The sequence below is a fragment of the Crocodylus porosus genome, unplaced genomic scaffold (assembly GCF_001723895.1).
Source record: "Crocodylus porosus isolate Cpor-Errol unplaced genomic scaffold, CroPor_comp1, whole genome shotgun sequence".
NCBI classification, from domain to species: Eukaryota; Metazoa; Chordata; order Crocodylia; family Crocodylidae; genus Crocodylus; species Crocodylus porosus.
Genome location: NW_017728918.1, coordinates 60306021 through 60326767, shown reverse-complemented (window position 1 = coordinate 60326767; position 20747 = coordinate 60306021). Strand labels below are relative to the sequence as shown.

General features: G+C 38.4%; 2 protein-coding genes across 2 annotated transcripts in view; one reads left to right on the top strand and one right to left on the bottom strand.

The window, feature by feature from the left end:
• The window catches only part of IMPG1 (interphotoreceptor matrix proteoglycan 1), a 145178-nt gene extending 141185 nt beyond the window's left edge, over window positions 1-3993 (top strand). The window contains exon 17 of the mRNA XM_019537655.1: window positions 3886-3993. The gene's annotated coding sequence lies outside the window, so the exon portion shown is untranslated. The remainder of the gene's footprint in view (window positions 1-3885) is intronic.
• Window positions 3994-8481: 4488 nt separating this feature from the next.
• The window catches only part of MYO6 (myosin VI), a 167404-nt gene continuing 155138 nt past the window's right edge, over window positions 8482-20747 (bottom strand). The window contains exons 32-35 of the mRNA XM_019538161.1: window positions 18581-18712; window positions 15988-16014; window positions 13475-13693; window positions 8482-11601 (exon numbers count right to left, since the gene is read on the bottom strand). Coding sequence (XP_019393706.1) covers window positions 11402-11601; window positions 13475-13693; window positions 15988-16014; window positions 18581-18712 — 578 coding nt within the window. The 3' untranslated portion in view covers window positions 8482-11401. The remainder of the gene's footprint in view (window positions 11602-13474; window positions 13694-15987; window positions 16015-18580; window positions 18713-20747) is intronic.

Genomic DNA, 20747 nt, shown 5'->3' with positions numbered 1-20747 from the left:
ATGCTTATCTTGCTGGGATCCTATGACCCCAGCTGACTTCCTGCCCTTTGGGCAGGGGGCTGGACTCGATCTCCCGAGATCCCTTCCAGCCCTGATGTCTATGAAATCTATGAAAGTTACCACAGTAGTATTAGTCTCAAAGGTCATGAAGACGTGAAGAATGAAGTGGCTGGACTGCTTAAAATCACAGACAAGCTGATATCAGCCACTATATTGAAAAATTAGAAAGTGGTATTAGTTTGTCCCTGTCTTTAAACAATGTACAAAGGGGCTATTTGTAGAATTACAGACTGGAAAGCCTCACTTTTATAGAAGATGAGCTGGCTGAAATCACCTTATATATGATATAAATTATGATAGAAACAAACCAGAAAAGCTTCTGCAAAAACCTATGCTTCAGTCTATAAGAATTCCGTGATCAATTCATATAGAAATAACTAGGAAAGATGACCTGAGTAGCATTGTATTTCAACTATCAGAAAGACACTGGCAGAAATTCTCACAAAAAGTTAAGGGAATTAGTCATAAGTGACAACTGAAGCACTGACATCAGTTAGAAACTGGCTAAGAAACAGTAAAAAAAAAAAACAAACAAAAAAAAACTACTGTATTTATTCATAATACCACATGTACCTTCTCAAAATCAACCCTCAAACTTGGGGTGTCTTCAGCAAGGAAGCTTATTTTCTGCCCAGGATTTCAGTTTTTAGTTAAGCAGGAAAGGGAAAGTAAGTCAGCTGAAGATAAGCCTCTGTCCCTGCTTTATGCAGCCTCAACTCTGATGCAACTGCCCAGGCAAATGAAAGCTGGTAACCCAAAAATCAATGAGAAGATTCAATGTCTGAGTGAAGAACTTACTTTCTTTCTAATACAAATTGAAGTTCCCTGGACAGTGTTTACCAGATCAGAAGAATCACAACCTATGCTAGGGTGATCAAGATAGTCTGATGCTCTTCACTCCTCATAAGAACTTTCAGCACTATGAAGAATAAGAGAAAGCTGTGTGAGAATGCCTTCTTCCTCTATGCAAAGGATATTGCATGCATCTAAAGTTGAATGTGTGAGCATATCTGCACTCAAAGATTAGACTTGAATCAAGTCTATATTGTGACTTGAATGAAATGACCCCATGGGGTCATTAGGTTAAACCCACTAGGGTTACGAAGAGACCAGCCACGATGATCTGATCCTCTGCAGCAAAAGTCAGATGTGTAACTGTAGACACCACCCCATTCAAAACACACCACTTCTTTGGAAGATGTGGAGATCATTTTTGCTTCTTTAAGCTATATATTACCACAGCATTGCCTGTTGCAGACTCTGCTGCCCAACCACTCATCAGAGGAAGGAGTGCTTGAAGACAAAGCCTTCAACTGTGATAAAGTTCACACAAAATTTAATGTCAAAGCCTATTAGTTTCCAGTTGATCTAAATAGATGCCATGCTCCAAAATGTGAATATCCATGGCTGTTTCTCTGAATGGCATCTGATGGTAAGGCATTCTTCTCATGACAATGTGTAGCCCAGTCTACCAGTTAATCCAATCTTTCATCTTAAAACTTGATGGATTTTAGCAAATAGAACTAACCCAGTTTTGCAGAAGAGCATTTGCAGCATTAACAAAAGATGTATGAAGTAAAAATCTTAGACAGAAACAGTCTTGGACTTCATTTTTGAGAGTGCTCATAAGAGGTGTCCAAGACCTCCTGGAAATCAGACACTACTCTGCTGGGGCACCTACACACATGCAGCAAAGCTGCTCTGATGTACTGTAATTACAGCGTGTCAGAGTAAACTTGATTAATCGAGTCTGCTAAAGAATGGTATATATCCATGCTCTAGCATCACGTGTATCAGTGTCTCCACACTGAAAAATGATGGTGGGGCACTTTAAAGCTTGTATGACAAGCTTTACAGCTCCCCCAGCACCATTTTTCAGTGCAGGGATGTTGGTACACATGATGCTGCAGGAGCTTTAACTAGAATGGCTCTTGGAGCCACACTAATTAAAGCATCCTCTTCCACTCCCGAAGCACATATATAAATGCGCTTGGAACCCAGAGAAGCCACTATGAGATTCAAAAGGAGATGATGGACTCATGGATCCCAAATCAGATGATTTTAAAGTGCCATTACTCAAATCCAAGATGAATCCCCTGCGCGCCCAATCAATGTGAGAGAAAAAAAAACTCACCTTGAATTCAGGTACTGCTTGGGGCAGGCAGACAGCTGCTGCAGCCTTGGCACCAGACACAAGGCAAAGCCAAAGCGAAGCCAAAGCGAAGCCACTGCCTGGCCGAGGCTGGGTTGGCTCATGCTCCATGGGAGGGAGTGCGTGTTAAGAGGGAAAGCATGAGGACACCCATAGGAGAGGGGCATATATGGGGGAGAGGGGCATGCAGGGGTGACCCATGGTGTGCGGTTCAGAGGGAGGATGCGAGAGACTGCATAGACTGTTCCTCCCCCACCACCTGCTATGCTCCCCCCACTACTTACCTTCTAGTTCAGCTCTGGCTCTATGCCTTACCCAGCCCAGAGCCACAAGCTGCTTTTTCCTGGCTGGGACCATTACCACTCACTGCCGTGGAGCCAGAGCCACTGCACGAAGTAAGCAGAGACGTGTGGGGGGGTGGGGACAGGGGAGGGGGCAGGTAGCCAGGAACAGCAGGTGCAGGCATAAGGGACAAGGGATGGGGGTCTGGCTGCCAGCCTCCCCCTACACTGCTGCTTTCTCTGGTTCAGTGGCAGGGTGTGGGGGGAGAATTTAAGGCAACCCTCCTATCATTAGAAAAACTTGGATTCACATAAATATGGTACTTAAGTTGAAACATCTTAGATCCTCCTTACCTGGAACACAAGATATGATTTTGAATTTCTTGATACTGGACCTCCCTGATGTGCACCCAGGTACATTCTCCTGGGGTCTTTAAGTCCCTAAGTGTTTCTCCATCCAAAATATCAAAAGTCCACAGTATTTTTCTCATCACACCCTGGATGGTCTTCACCAAAACACTTCAATCCCTGGGATTGATGGTTCAAAATTTGACAAATCTGAGGGCAAAAGGAGAACCACAACTTGCTGCAAAAGGAGAACCATGACTTACTCTTTCTCCATATCTGCTCCATTAGGCAAGTGGTTCAGGAGTAACTACCCGAATTACAAAAGCCAAAACAAAAAAAACAGAAAAAACAGAACAAGACAATGGAGGGGGGGAGGGAGGAAGAGCGAGAGCAGCAAGACAGCAGACACTAGTAAGTTTAATAAAAAAATCAACACAAGTATCACAAAGGAAGGGTTTCATCACCAGAAGGGGCTGGTGGACCATAACTGAGGGATCATTAAGAGAATATATCCTATATTCCTGAATGATAAATTTGGGGTTTTGAAATTATTCTGTGATTTGTACGGCAAATCAACACTCTTTCACAAAACTATACAAAAGCAGTGTCATAAACATAAATGTTTCATTCAAGGTATAGATCTACTATATGTATGGACCTGTATGTATAGACACATCTTTTGTTCATATTATAGATAATAAAGACCCATAAATATAGTGCGTGTGAATGTTTCTGTATAATATTATATTCTGGTTTTGTTTAATATGGTCAGGAATATGCATGAAATGCATTGAGGATTTCATTCAGACTTTGTATTAAGACAGCAATATTATTCAGAATAATAATACGGTTTTTAGTATAAGCTTCATGAACTTAAAGCAGTGAGATAACTATAAGCTATTCCAAATAACTGGAAATTAGCCCAGCTGATTTTAGTGAAACTTTTGCCTAACAAAATCTTAGTAAATTATTTATTTTCATTAATCTCAAAATTGAGGATGCTTTGTAAAAGTCTAATTTTTTTCCGGTTTTTCCTCCCTACAGGTATCAGAAAAAAATCTGTATGGTTCAAAATCAAAGTTCACACTATATTATGTCATGGCAAATTTGGAAATTTTTGAAAGACTTGCAATTTTGACTTGAAACTGCACCCATATTACATAAAAGTTACTGTATTTTAAAGGTCAATTTGTATCCATTTTGCTTAGTGCAAAAAAAAGTCTAAAAGTTCACCACTTAAGAAATCACCCTGAATACAGTATGTTATTTGTGGAGTTAGACGCCAGAAGTAGCCTGAGATTCCCAGTAGCAGAAATTGTAACATGCTTATTAAGTCCTTCTACGTCTAGTAATACAACTTTTAAAATATTTTACTAGCTTTAAAATATTTAAAGCTAAATGTTTTGTTACCAGGGTTATTTAAGTTCATTAAACCATACTAAACATTGCTTGTAAATTGTTTAGCTGATTCTTAAAGTGTCTCATAATGCTGGAAGTACAGATGACTATTTGTTTTTTAATGACTTGCTGGAGAATGAGACTTGTGAGTTTTCTGTTTTATTATACAACAGAAGATCTCTCTCACTGTTAAATTCTTAATGAAAAGTTCTTCTGATCACATTTCAGTCTTTTAGATGCAAGAAAGTTGTTGTAATTTCAATAAAGTACTCTCTCTCCAGGCACAACGAAACACTGTAGCTAAGTACAGACAGTCAAAAGCCAAAGGCTGAATTGATTCAATCTTTGCAGGTTAGTCTAAGCTACATAGATTGAATCAATAAGCAAGTGAACAGACATTCACTTCGGATTCTGGAAATGTAGCCACATGCCTGCAGTAGCCTGGGCCAGAGGCAAGGGGATGCTAAAGCACGCCACCCTGTTCACCTGGAGGAACAACTTGGGCCTAACCTAGCCCACCCACCCTGCAAGGGCTAGGTTTGCAGGGGAAATGCAAAGCATCCTGGGATGCTGGGGAACTGAGCATTAAATTGAATCTGGAGGGGATCTGGGACAGAAATTCAATAAACTGATTTAACCAAATCAGTTAAGCCTGATGCTACGTCCATCTAGGTTTACCTTAAACTGGTTTCAGACTTTTTGAAAGCAGTTTATGTGCACTGAACTTCTGCTGTGTTACAGATTTGAACTCGTTTCCAATCACTTATACTGTTTTTTGTGTAATTTCTGTCCCTGGCCTCTGTATTTTAGAATGTACACAAGTGATTTGGGCATACAATTACTATATGTTAGAAAAAAAATTAGACATACACACAAGCATACACTCAGTACATATGTACACACACTACCCTAATGGTTACTATTTGGTTTTTTTGTTGCATATCTCAGTAAGCAATAAGTGGCTATGAGCATCTCATATGTTTATCACAACTTTGGCTGGATTGCTGCACAACTAAGATTCAAGCTACTAACTTTGTTCTGTTCACAAGCCTATGCATGCTGCAGCAGACAGAATACTTATACATTCAGACACTGTTTCTCATTTCCTATACAACAACAACAACAACAACGACTTGTAAGTGTGGTTTTACTCCATACAGGTACATCCATATTCATATCTGTACTTGTGTATTTTGAGTATTATCTGCTCATTTTAACAATTTTTAAAAAAAAATTTTGCGGGGAAAGGGGAGACAGTTTAAATCACAGTGAAGATAGAGTGAGCTTTATTTTATTTCATCTTATACAGTGTCAGAATTTCTTAATAGTTCCAACTGGTTCAGTCTATACAAACCATAGTTTGGCTTGCAGATCCTGGATATGGAGACATCAGGTATAAGATAGAAGGAACTGACCTTGAATTCCACATTCAGTTGTCAAGGCTGATATAATATCTTTGATATATAGTTTTGGAAATGAGACCAAAAAATGGGAAACTCATGATGCTATTTAACAAAGTCACGTTCCAGAGTAGAACCCTGTTTTACATTTTTTCCGTATGATACTGAAAAAAATTTTTCCCAGCAAATATTAGCCTTTACTGAGGATAATATATATCTTAAGGATACTCAAACATTCCATATTTTTTTCATTTAAACATATTTTTATATCTATCTAGCATATTTCAATTCGTATAGATTTTCATTAGGCAGGCAATAAATAACTTGTTTTTAATGTCTGTCTATTTTAATAATGAAACGATTGCTCATGACTATTTATCATTATCAAATATTTAAGTACTAAATGTATTTGCTGGATGTAAGCCTTTTGTACTTCAATAAAATACAGTAAATCTATTTGCTTGAAAATTGCATCTGTAATTAAATCAGCGTGTACATTCATCTTATCAGAATTATATCCTCTTTCTACATGTGGGTCTTAAACTAGAGTTGCAAATTAAGGTGGTAGATTATGCCACAAGTAAAAATAAAGAAACTGGATTCTGAGATTTTATCAAACAAGCTTTCATAATACTTAGGTTGAATAATTATTTGGAATAAAATATTCTCCTGAGGCATAAAAACCTCAAAAATCAAAGCAGTGAGAAACTAAGCACCACACATTTACACTGCTGTAAACAAGCAGATGCATGATACAACCCTATCTACGCTGTTGTGACTTTCTAGAATCCAGTGTAGACTTAGGTGGGAAAAATGAAATGTAAAACATGCCATTCTAAATTAGTGTGGGTGTCATGTCCGTTTCCATTGCGGATAGCCTGTTTGCACTGAGCAGATGGCTATTTACCAGCTCCCCTGGCAGATAGTGTGAACACTGTAACAGTGCTGCCACAGGTACCACAGGGGAACTGATCTTCTGTGTGCTCCAGATACTGGCAATACAGGGTACAAAACCACACATCTAAGTCCCAATTTTATTTGTCTAACTGCAGAAAAATGATATGATAAGCCTTATGAGCAGTGATAAGTAAATTGGTTTTTAAAATATTTTCTTTATAATAATCAACAGTACTATTAGATATAAAGGTCAAAAAATGATTTTCAGAATATCTCCTGAATTTTCTGTTGACTGCTATGGAAGTCAACAGATTAAGTATTCTGATAGTTAGAAATTGTTTTCATGTCTTTAAATGAATTCTGGGAGACAGGAGAAAAAACTATTTCTATCCACTGCAAGTCCGCTCATTGTTTTCCTATAGTTTTGTAAACACATTTACATTTATCTTGCTGGGATTCTGTGACCCCAGCTGACTTCCTGCCCCTGGGGCAGGGGGCTGGATTCGATCTTCTGAGGTCCCTTCCAGCCTTAATGTCTATGAAAATCTATGAAATCTAAAAAGCTGAAATAATTGAGTTGAGAGCCCACACAGATTTAAGCACAGAATGTATTTATTTGTTGAAATTTTCAGTACATCATTAAGAGATCATTTTAAAGTACTTAAAAATATTTTGGAACAAATAAACGAGAACAATTCAGCTACGAAAGAGGAACAGAATTTCATTAGTGAATGAAAGTGGTACATACACCTCATCATTCTATGTTCTCTGAAAGTAGAATTCCACATAGATCCATGCTCTTGGGTCATGTGGGCAGGTATACAGTTGGGCATATGTGGGTTTTTTAATTTTTTTTTTTTTTAAGGTGCTTCAAGTCAAAACTAATACCTGCATTACATAATTTAGAGGGTCAGGTCAGAACAAGTTGTCTTACTTCTTACAAACACACCTGAGGATCACCAGTAGCTTATGCTATTTTCCCTATAGCATATGACTAACTTTTATCAAACAAGTATCCCATCTAGCAGACTTATTAACAGAATACATTCAACTACTTATCTGCCCTGCTGCAGATTTTTAAAATCAAATTCTGAACTAAGACAACCAGAACTAGCAAAGACTTTTGTTTACCTGGATGGAATACCTGCGGTATCCTAGCACACTGGTGAGAACAATGAGAAAGCAGGAAATCTCATGGGATAACACCTAGTCACCAGTTCGTTTCCAATAAGATGGCATGTTTCTGATACACGACACATTATTGTTCCATCAAAGTGACTGATGAATATATGCTAACAAAAGAACCCTAAATATTTAATACCGATAAAGGCCAGTTTCCTACCAACACAAATCCACAGTTGATATAATATTAAAGAAGATCAAGAATGTGTCATGAGAATACTTATGCCTGTATTAATAGAAGGCAGGGGCTGAAGAAGAAAGAATTATATTGCATTTTTAATACTAACATGTACCTAAAAGGTCACAAGACTACCTGTACCTAGACAAGTAGTGATTTAAGGTGTTTATTTAATGCAGGCCTGTCCAACTGGTGGCCTGCAAGAAATTAGTTCATGGCCCCAGGGCTCCCACCTGGCTGCCCCAGCGCTTATTCTGGCTGCAGTAGCAGCCAGGGGCTCTGTGCTCCCACCCCCGGAGAGCAGAAGCACACTCCTCTGGCTTCTGCTTCCTGGAACAGCCTGTGATACTGGGAGAGCCCATGGCCCAGGGCAGCCATGTGGTGAACAGCAGCAAGGGAGAGCCCATGGCCAGAGCTGAAGCTAGGTCTAAGACGCCCACGTGCCTGTGTGGTGCAAAAGCGGGAAAGCACCTGCACACCTTGGGGTGGGAGACAGGGCACAGCCCATGTTGGTATGGCCTATGGCCCCTATTGGTGCAGGCCCCAGCCCCTTAAAATTTAGACAGCCTTAATTTGATGTATTTATTACATGCCACAGCCTTTTCCTGTGTTTAGGGCTCTAATATTTGGATCTGATTCACAAGTGCCTAAATTTTAACTATGCAAGTAGTACAAAGTTAGCCTCACATAAAATTGTGTGTATTTTAAATGTATTGCTAAAATCGGGGCCTGATGCATATAACTTTCATCTTGCAGTCAACTACCAGTGCTTGAATGAAGTCTTTGAGTATAAGGTGGAAAGGGAAAGGACTGGATCAACGTCCCCACATGACCCAAGACTGAGGGAGGGGAGTCTGTGCGGTGATATTTATGTTGAAGGACATTAACATTGCCAATTTTCAGTTCAGACAAGCTAAGAATCACCACTTTAACAAATATATAAATAAATAACTAGTTCTCTTCTCAAATCTCTTCACACGTTACAATATGGAGTGTATTTTCAATAACAGACTGACTGTGGCACACAAACACAATCTAATCTGTCAGTTAGGAAGTGTGTTCATCAGCTCTTTTTGACTGCACTATAGAACTGTATCTTTTCTTATGAACATAGTTTCCAACTTTCTGGTTTGAAACTAGTGCTGAGGTTTCAAACTTACGGCCTACAGAGCCGCATGTGCAGCCCACAGGACTGCCAGCAGGGCCATGAAAGCAGGTGGGGAGGAAGGAGCCTGCTACAGAAATCTGGGGCATCGAGCCCTGTTGATGACCTGTCAGTAATGGGAGGTGAGCAATGGCTGCATTAGCCCCCGCTGCGGTAACCAAATCTGGATTAAGTTGGGAAGGAACCCTGCTGTTCTGTTCTGGCTGGGGCTGGGCTCATAATAGCTTTGTAGAAACTTATGTTTTCTAAAGGTCTCAGCCTTAGGGTCCCAAAAGGTAATTAGTTTATAAAGCAGGCAAGCTTTTTTCTTCACTACAGCCAGATAAAAGAGTGTTTTTTTAAAAGATGCCTGAATATAATTTTATCCAACAGGCACCAAGCTATGTATCTTTATTTTTCAAATTCAATGAGATAATAAATATCAATTTTAATCTATTGAAGTATGGCCAGCATTATGAACACCAAGATAAATTAATAAAAAGCAGCTCAAGACTGTGTGGAATGAATAATTCCTATACACAATCATTTTAAATTGCTAAACACTATTACAAAAAGCAAGCCATAAAGCCTGACAGAGGAGATTAAGTACAGGATCACAGCCACTAAGAGAGTTTTCTGTTGCAATATACCAAAAAAATTAGCTATTTGAAGCCCTATATTGTAATTAGACACTCCAGTGACACATTACTGGGCAAGCCCTGATAGTCTAACAGAAATAATATAATCCTTGTGCATTTCATTAACCTAAAAAGGATCAAGTTCAGTTTCCAATATTCCAATTATACGGTGTTGCCTGTCAAAAAACTGAACACATTTCCCTCAATCTACATGTATTCAGAAATAGATTTCAAACAATGTTTATATATTTAAATTAAACTATGTGGGAAAATTAACCATTCAAGGATTCCTAACAAAAATTCATCAGAAAAATAAAATGAAACAGCATCTATAAGAAATCTGTTCTTAAAAAAAAGATGCTAAAAAGAAGGGGGGGAAACAATGTAGATGTGCAGCACGCCATTTGTGTACCTGTATTATTACATGGTACCACAAATATAAGTATGCACTTCTCAAAATGTATATACATTTTGTGCCATTTTACTTCACTAAGATGAAGAAAGAAACCAACGTTTCTACTTTTATGAAGATTCCCCATAAGTTTCTGAAAAGTCAGTACATACAGATGTTGAGCAGCTTTCAGATCAGGACATACAATATTTCTGATCAAGTAAAAGTACTCCAACTTCTCTGGAAAAGAAGTTAAAGCTAAGGCCCCACAATTCCAGTTATAGAATACATTACACCCTCTTTACTGGAACATCATTTAAAACCAGCTATTTTAGTGTTTTAAAGCAGGGGTGTCACACATATCCCACAGACCAAATTTGTCCCGCAGCTTTTGCCCTGACCCTGGCTACAAAGAAGGACCTTCCATAGCAGCATCCAGCCTGAGCGAGAGCCACAGTGCTGGAAACCCAGCAGCACCATAGTATAAAGCCTGGTACTGCAGTTTAGTCCCATGGCAGCAGCCAACTGCTCATGTCAGGCTTCTTCCTGTGGTAGTGCTGCAGCTCCACCACTAAGGCTCTCAACCAGACACTTGGCTGCTGCAACGGGAAGAAGCCACGGTGTTGCTAGGGCTCCAGAGCTGCAGCTCTCACTGGCTTGACTGCCAAGCACCTGGATGAAAGCAACAGCACTAGAACCTCAGCAACACCACAGGAAGAAACCTGGCACTGTAGCTTGCTCCTGTAATGGCAGCCAAGTGCTTGAAATGCCAGGCCTCTTCCTGCTGGGTCCCAGACCAGCTAGGGTGGGCATGCCATGCACTGGATCCAGCCTGGCGTGGGAGGGGGAGAGGCCATGGGCTCAATCCAGACCCTGGGGCTTTCCCTGCACCATTCATCCAGCCCATGGACTGGTCCCGCACCATTTATCTGGACCGCAGGGCCAGACAAGTTTGACACCCCTGTTCCAAAGAGTTTAAATAAAAGGTAGTTTTACAAGGATTTATCATCTATATATTCAAAGTACACTAGTGTTACTTTACAGTATTAGTGTTATAACAGAGCCGTTAAGAATGCAGCATATAAATAAACTGAAACCACAAGTATTAACTGAAACTTCTGCAAGGTCCACAAAACTAGTGAGCTCACTACACAAATTAAACATCAAAAAGTACAAATTAACAGACCCCAGGATTAAGAAAATCTGTTCACTTTATATTAAACATCTCTAACATGACCATGGAATGTTTAAGTCCTCTGTTGCATAGAGGAACTCTTCCCTTTATAATAATGAAGGGTTTTCAACTCTAATATTAATGTGCAAAGTGACTATTTATTTTAATAGATTCTGCAGCATGGCTGTTGCATATGTAGGACGAGCTTGTCTGCTCTCAATTGCATGTTGAAGGTACTGGATGCCTCCGCAACGCTCCCAAACCTCTTCAAACTGTCTCGACAAAATTTCAGCACCCCGCTTTCGAGTTAAGCCAGTCTCTTCAAGGTTTAGCTCACACATCTCCATATCATCCTTGCCTGAAAAAGTTAAAAAGATAAGCTTTATTTAGATTGTTCAAGATCATAAAGGAGTAGGCTTTTGCTTTGGTTTTTCTTTTTTCAATACAATTTTCTAAGAAATAGAGAATATGTTATGATTGTTTATAAACAAACATCGATATTCATAAAGAAAATCAGCCTGATAGCCTTGGAAGTTCTGTTACCCACTGCATAAATACAGCATAAAGTAAAAGTCATGATTCAAGTGCCACAATGTACTTCAAGGTAAGTGAGGTTGTGAACTTAGGCCCCTGGCATAAATTAAAATAATGGCACAGTTAGGATTTGTGGAATTTTATGCCCCATTCCAAACACTGCTCATCCTGCCATGCCACACATAGATACAGACATGTTGGGGCATATAGATGAAATGTTGCAGATACATGGGAGCTGCAGGGCAAGGCAAGCAACATGCATCTTGGGCTCGCTGCAACCCGGACTTTAAAACTACCCCGCACATTCAAATTGCCAGGTACAAAGTTGTAAGGTTCCTGGATAGGCGAGTGGAGAAGGTCTTAATTTCAGGTACAATACAAACCAGCCATAAAGACTTTCAATCTTTGTGGAACATCTTTCTGGCTAGTTTGCCATTTTATGGCACCACAAATTAGCTAACTACATAGCATGTTGTTATTTATAGCTTCATTAACCTTAACCATGCCATAAATGCAACACATGCCAAGGCCCTCTGTGATTACACAGTAACCATCCACGTTCAAGCTGTTATCCCATGGCAAATGTGAAACAGCTCATTTTCATGGATCTTAAATGAAAAGAAAATATATGATGGATGATTATTCAGTTATTCAGAGCACTTTCACATGCCAAATGTGAAACAGCCCATTTTCATTTATGTTAAATGAAGAGAAAAATATATGATGGATGATTATTCAACAGAGCACTGTTTCAAATTAGCAGAAATTGCTCTGCTACACAGTAATACAAAGTGAAAAGCAGAAATTACTTGGCTACTAAGGCTCTTTTCTCAGTGTCTTGAGTTATAAAGACCAAATTAACAGAGTTTGTGTGGAGGGACCCAAGAGAAGGGCATTCCCTAGCACGGAAATAGAGGGAGGCAGAAAAAGAAATTAAAACTCTTCCCTTTTGTTCACTTTCCATTACAATAATTAAAATAGGAACATCTTAGGGGAAGATGCCAATAACATGAAAGCAACCACTGGGCCAAACTGCAGATGAACTGGAGATAAGCTAATGGGGATGCTAAAGAGTGAGTGAGAGAGAGCACATCCAGAAATAGTAAAAGTACACAATGCCATGTTTTTAAGTTGTTAAAACAACTTAGTATAGGTAGTTGATGTTTTAAAAATAGAGTTTCTATACCCTATTCCTCACGACTGTTATCCTATTATGCAATATGTTTAACAGTGAAAAGATGCATTGTTGCCAGCTACAACATATTTTTCTTTCAATTAAAAAAGTTTTCAGATGAAACAGGCTGACATCCTTAGCATCAAAGAAAACCAAGGTGAGCATTAGTATGCTGTTAACATATGGGTTGCATAAAATAAAGTACAAAAGGACAAAGCTTACTTAACCTATTTATGCTCAACCGGTTATAACATATACTGCTGTAATTTTTCACAACTGTCTAAAATCAAATAAAGCAGTCACTGCGGAATATTTCTTAGATGACATTGTCACAGTCTTTGACTTTGATGTTCTTTTAGTTGAGAGATTACCTGACTTATACAGAAATTTTTTCAGATACAGCATGTCATCATTTTATTTAGAGAATGCAAATCTGTGAAGCCAACCAATGGCCTCCTTGTTAACTGAACGTCATCATTGAACATTTGCTGTAATGCTTTTCAAAAGTTAGGAGTATACCAACCAGCTACAAGCAGAATAGGTGGCTTGTCAGGATGAAGTTCCATTTGTCGAGCAATCCATGCTCCATCAAAATGTGCATACCACCAGCCTTTCTTCTTGTTTTGAGGATCTTTGTACTGGTCTGCTGGGCGAATGAAGGGAATACGGAAGTAACGCTGCTGTCTGTTTATTTCAATCTCTTGCTGTCTGTCAGGCAACTGTGTTGCTGGATTCTGTTGGGCTAGTATACCAAAAAGGAGTTAAGAGATGAAAGACAAAACAGCAAACTCAGAATTTAACCCACAAATCATTTTTATGATGAAAAAATTAAAATAATTTCCCCCAAAAGCAGAATATCATAAAGGCTATAAGGTGAATTCACCTTAAAAAAAAAAAAAAACACCCTGAAAGACTGAAAACTAGCATTTTTCTAAAAAACCCTCCTGATAGCAGTACTACTAATTAAAACTCCACTGAGAATACTAACTGTAAGGATGACAGTGTTCACCTACTGTTGACACTTTCAACAATATATTTTGTTGCTTTGAGCATGTCTAGGCAACAAAGTGGTTTAGATTAATATCAGAAGTATACTTTAAATAAAATGTTTTACAAACATTAAAAAAGCTCAGTGTTGCAACCAGCCTAACAGTTCATCTTTGGTACAAAACCAAGTCAAATTAGACAGAAGTAACTTTATTTTAAGAAGTAATGTAATCTCTAAAGAAAGATATTTGCTAGATAATTAACAGAGAGACTTTATAATCCTATTACAGATGCCCAATGTGGTAACAGAAAAGTTGATTAGAGGCCTATCCATTTATTACAAAAGGGCTGCAAACAGACATTACTTTTTTCTTGGGAAAAAGCCTTTCCTCCCAGTCCAGTTTTTTGACTGTAAAGCACATGGGATAAAAATATGCTAATATTTTCTCTCACAGGGCACTGCTGTGGGCCTCTAAGCAAAGTGCAGGTTGTTCAAATCAATTGTGTGTCATCCTAGGGGCAAGCCTGTCAGGCTGTGGGCTCTCACTGCCTACCTACTGGCAGAGCAGCAACAATGTGACTTTGAAATGTTATATGTGTAAATGGCTGTGACACTCCTGTTCTGATCCAGGTCCAAGCCTGAGACAATTAGGACAGCCTCAACTGAGACATCTATAGAGAGCCTAATTATCATTCAAAATTTGCAATGAACTCTGGAATTAGAAATCAGTTAAGGGATTGATTCCTAAGAAGCATTTATTGTAGGATAATTAAAATAATGTTGAATAAACTTCTACAGAGACAAGCATAGCCATATAAAACTTTCCTTTTTTTCCCCAAGTAATTATGAATGCAAGTCTGCTGCAATCTTAGAAACAGCCCCCTTAATATTGTTTGCTTTTTCAGTGCAAAGGGAATAATTAACAGCGACTTCTCATAACATTATGTCAGTCACCTATTAAGGAGCAAAACTAATTTTGGATCTTAAAATTAATAAAATGAAAAAGTGGAAGTCTTATTTAATTAATGTATTTCTGCAGTTTTACAAAGAAGACATCAGTAAATAGAATAGCCAGCATCCCCTGACATTTACTTTATTCATAAGTGAACAAGAATGGTTTATCAAAATATAGAAAGCAGCATCTTAAAAATCCCGCATATAAACATTAGTGCCTAAAACACAAAAATGATCAAAGAGGGGGAGGAGGGGAAAGAAACATGTCCAAATAAAGAAAAATGTTTTAAGACAGGATTTAGTACCATTTGTTAAACATTAATTTTCTTCAGATACCATTTTTATATACTAGCATTGATAAAAGCACAAGTTATATTTAGGAGAATTTTTGGTTCAATTGAGTTATGCAATTTTTGCATACGCAATTCTCTATGAATTGCCTGAACCTACGTTACAGCAAACTGAAGTTTTAATATTAAAAAACAGGGGGGAGGGGGGGTTACATTTCAATGGTAGTCAGCAGATGTTATTTCTACCCTTGACCATATTTCCATCAATGAGTAAACCCTAAAGGATGGAAGTGCCATACAGTCACTACTTTTCAATGCTAGATACTTTAACACATTTTGTGAAAAAAGAAACCAGCACCCAAATGTTAGTTTTGGCTCTAAGAATCAGCTGCTATATTGATGCCAGAGTTTTGCTACCATAGAAAAAGGTGTACAGATACAATAAAAAGGCTGTTAAACAGCCCAGCATTCTTTGAATATGTTAGCTTTTTTGAACCTAAAACATTAGTTAATACTTTAATGAACCTACATGAAAAGGTTAATCCCCCCAATATGTCATATCTGATGAAAATAAGCACCAAAATACACCAGTGCACAATTAATATATATATATAGCCACTAAATGACCACTCATCAAGCAAATTTAACATTTGGTGGGCTTTAAAAACAAAATCAACCAATAGTTTTTATTTTTATACTCTGTACATAGACTGGTAGCAAAAATCTGGATAACTGAAGTTAGTATAAATTTTGCAAGTACTCCTATTTTTAGAAGTTAGCTTAAAAAACCATCTCCCCACTTACTTGAGTTGTTCAAAAATGGTGCAAAATCTGTAAACAAACATTACACATTGAAAAAAACAAAAGTATTGATCCTGTTAAAGTTCTGTTTTCAGTACCTGAAAAAGTTTGTCACCAGTCCAAGGGACAGACAAATGAAAGTCCCATTTATACGAAAAATGTGAATGGTGATCTGCACTTATGTGCTGTTTACTGATTCAAATCAAATATTTCATTTGATCCTGTTTCAAGGATCTCTGACAGATGATACTTTAATTAGGATTTAAATTTGAAAATACTATTATAATCCCAATCAGAAAAAAACAAGTGATAAATCAGTACAATGGGCTGTGAGGACAAATCTTTGTTATTTCATGTGGTACCTTTAATAAGCTTTTGACATTTTCAAAAGGAAAGAAAATATATTCTTTAGTTGCCAGAGTTCTGTTAATACCTAGCCAAGAAAGATGTAGCTCCTTTCTTTGCACTATATTATCCACTAATTCTATGGCCTCCTGTAAGCCAATGCTCATTTAGTATATCTAATTTATCATATGCACTGACCTCTACAGGACTATTGGACAACTAACTGTATGACATTGGCTAAAGGATAAGGTGGGGAATGTATTCAATAACATCCATGGAGTATTCGCATAAGTATGCAAGAAACTAGACAATTCAGTATAATGAAGGATAGTTGCAATGCACAGAACTGAAATGTTCACTTTGTATGACAACTCATAATAAGAATTTACTGACACCAATACGAAGCTCAAAAGGTCAGTATCAGCAGGCTACTGTGTTTTTCTAATTATTAACTACAATGATCCAGTCTTACATGGAAAGATGTGGAAATATTTCAATAAAAAGAAAACAGTTTATAAAGCAGCAGTACAAAACGAGAAATATTGGTATAAATTGGAATTAATTTTTAGTCTCTAGACTTATAACAAGGTGGGCCTCCCACTGCCTTCAATAGTGTTTCACAGGTGACTGAAAGGTAGATGATGGTTGTTTTATAGTCTCTGACAGATGATACTTTAATCCCGTAAGGTAGATGATGGTTGTTTTATAGTCTCTGTTTCAGTGTTAGTCTATTATCTTGCTCATCTCCCAAACTTTCAAAACGTCATGCTAAGGAGAACAGGTCCCATTGCTTTTTAAGGGATTTAAATGGAAAAAGTATATTTCCATGGATTTCATATAATGTTATTTTTTGGCACGGCAGAACAATGTAACCACCAAACATACTGTATATTCATATATGAAATATATGCATCTGTGTGAATATATATAAGGATACTCAACTACTGTCGGTAGGTCATTTATAAATGTTATGTTTTCTAGGTTTAAAAGACTGCAGCTGTAACCATATACATGTGGATATCTGTAGTACTAATTAAAATTGGCTCCAGTCCAAATTAACTAATTCTTATTGAATAAGGTTTAAAATTAATGCAGGCTAGGAGAGTCCTAATTAGGCAATTTAGACTGTATTAGTTAGCATGTATATACAGCACGGCTTTTATGAAAAACAGTGCTTAGGAACTCAGGGTACTTGCAGATGTACAAAAAATCCAAAAACAATCTGCCCACCCCCCGCCCGAGCTTTACTTTAAACTCAGCGCAGTCTCACATTGAGCCCTGTGCATGCCCAGAACAGACAGTGTGTTACTTCAAATCAGCTTGCCCAATGTCTGTAATGATTGGGCGCTTTAGTGGGGCTTTTTTGGCAATTTTGTCTAACAGCCAATTGAATCAGTTTTAGCTAAAAGCATCAAAAACCCCACAGAAGCACCCAATCTTTACAAACACTGCAAAGCCATGTTGAAGCAATACACTGCTGCTTCCAGTGAAGGGGGTTTTGGGGGGAGGGTTTTAATGTCTGCAAACACCCTCAGAGAAGCATTGCAAATATCAGTCCCCACAAGGGAAACTTAATTAGGTTTTTTACTAAATAGAGGCTATGGGACACAAACTAACACCTTTACAAAGTCATATGTGGCATCAACACCTCACCCTGCTAATTATCAGGTCAATTACAACTTTTAGAACAACACTTTAGATAACTGCAACAATGTAGCAGTGCTTACACAGGCTTATCAGCACTTCCTAATTACTTCCAAGCTCTGTTAAGGGGTTGTCAAATGTATAGCCAGTGCCTCCTGCAATGATGGTCAATGATAGTCTATTAACCCTCAGTTCAAACTGAAATTTGGTTTGAACTGTGGGATGCAGATCAGTTAACACAGTTTAGAAAATACTGAGCCCATGAACAAGTGACTTAAAATATCAAAACTAGAACTATTTATATTTCTAACTGGTGCTGATTGTTTAGAAATAACCATTTTTAGTTGTTAAAGCTGTACTGGAGAAATAAGAAATATCAGTAAATGTAGCTAAAGTATAATTATTTTTGTTAAACTGTCTCATCTAATATTATACAAACATACTGTTAAATTAAATAACTTTCTTCAACATAACCAAACACCAAGTGCTTAAAACCAACCTAAAAACGTAAACAGCTTAAAAACTTGCTTCTTCTAGAACCATTTCCTGTCAAATTTTTCCATATTTCAAAACAAAGTATTACAAGAATAAAATGCATTTTTCTCACCATAGTCAGTAACTGATTTTGGAGCACGTTGTTCTGTTTCTGCATTACGTTTCTTATTCTTGGATTTCCAAGTATGATACACTTTAAGTCGTCTGTGAAACTCTTCTCTGCAAGCTGCCAATAATTCAATATCTGTCCAACAAAGAGCAAAGAAGGAACAGGGATGAGAACAGGAGATGGGGGGGAGAACTGGGGAAGGAGACAGGCATGTGTTTATACACTGCATCATTTTAGAGCAAGTTATAACAGCACCTCTGCTGCAAGCAAACTTAAAGCTTTAAGCTGAGCTACACTGGCAGACAGGAAGCATGGAAACTTATTTCTGCTAAAGGCTAAATTATAGTCCTTCTGCTTTGCTGGTTGAAGCAGAGCTGGCAGATGCAAGCAGCTCAGACATCTTGAAAGCAATATATACATTCATGGGTAATGAGAGTTTACTTATATCAGTCCTGGACTGTAAAATTCATGCACCAAGATACTGCATGCTAGTCACGCCACAGGCCCTTCAACAGAGATGAACTGCACCAAGCAAGGGAGAGAAGAAATGCCTCGGGGCTGGCTTGCTGGTAGGTCTTATAGTGCTGCGAAGTCCATTTGCTATTCCTCTCAGAAGATTCTCCTTAGAGTGCAGGGGCAGCACCATCAACTTTGTGCCAGCCTTTCAATGACACCAGAAGGGCTAAGTAACCTAAAGGTGAATTTAAAAGCTCCATACTCAAAGCAAGAGCAGGGAGCTCCTGGAAGGCTCGAAGCACTTTTGAGGTGGATCTCACCAAGCTTATGAATAGAATCACATTATGTGGTTCCCTGGTGTGGTGGGGTGTTGAATCCAATGACAAAGTCCTTTCTGGTCTTATACTCTTTACGTTTTTCCCCCTTCTTGACAAACACCTGGCCTAACAGCATCTCAGCTGCTCCTAGATTTGAAGAGTAAGCTAGAGTTGCAATTTTCACTTTTCTCACTTGCCTTTTTTACAGTTACCACACGCAAAGCAGTTGGGGAGCAGGTCCTATCCACCTTTCTATCCACCTTTCTAACTTTATCCCAGCCAACCATACAGGGAACTAATATTTAAGAAAACATGTGACAGCATGGCTGCTTGCTTCCTCCCCCTGAGAGTTGCCAAAATACATGGTACAGATTAAAAAAAAAAGAAAAAAAAAAGAAGGTGGAATGATGACAACCCCCACCACCAAAGAAAAAACAAAACCAAAAACAAAAAAACCCTTCACTCACTGTTATAATAGTGAGGCAGAGGAAAAGACTGCTTAGGGAAGATGTGGAGTCTCCACCACTGGAGGCGTTCAAGAAGAGGTTGGACAGTCACTGGTTGTGGATGATCTAGGCATAGCTATGCCTATGTTCTACTATAAGTATTTCCCATGCTTCTAGGCTTTGTTGGTTGCTACACAAGGCTGGGGGGGGTTTGCCTCTCCCTTTCCCTCCTACATACATCAGGAGTGGGGGTTTTTTCCCCTGTTTTTAAAGCCTTCCTCAGAAGCACTGGAGGCTGGCTGTAGCCAAGGCTGGGAGTGTGCCAATGTTTCTGCAGGTACCAAAACTGGAGGTTCCTGGCTACAGAGTCTTGCCCCTCCACTCAGGGTCAGACCAACTATCATGTTTAGGGTCAGGAAGGAATTTTACCCCATGGTCACACTGGTATCAGTCCTTGCCCTCCTCTGCAGCAGGGGAGACAGACCTCTACTTTGAATCTCTTGGGTGTATATTAACCACCTTTTACAGAAGCAAGATGTTGGTGGCTGTAGTCCCCCTGCTTTACCTGTGGCAGTGTAGGGTGTTAGGTTTTGTGTTGTGTCAGGGTCAATGGTACTTTTACTTAGGGGTTAGATTATGGATTTGTACAAGATGGTTTGGATACAAATAATCCTACCTCAAACAGGGGTTGGACTAAGTGACTTAAAAATGTCCCTTCCAGCCCTAGTTCTCTACAATTTCTCTGACAAATATCTCAACAGTCACCTAAGAGGTTCTGAACAAAGTTAACCAGATATGAACAATTAAGTGCATTAGCCCACTGCAGCAAAAAATAAATTTGGTCTATAGAAAGTAATATATTAATCTGAAGACTCAAAAAAAAAAAAAAAAAAAAAAAAAAAAAAAAAAAAAAAAATAAAATTCCAATTAACCCAGTGGTCTAACCTGCAA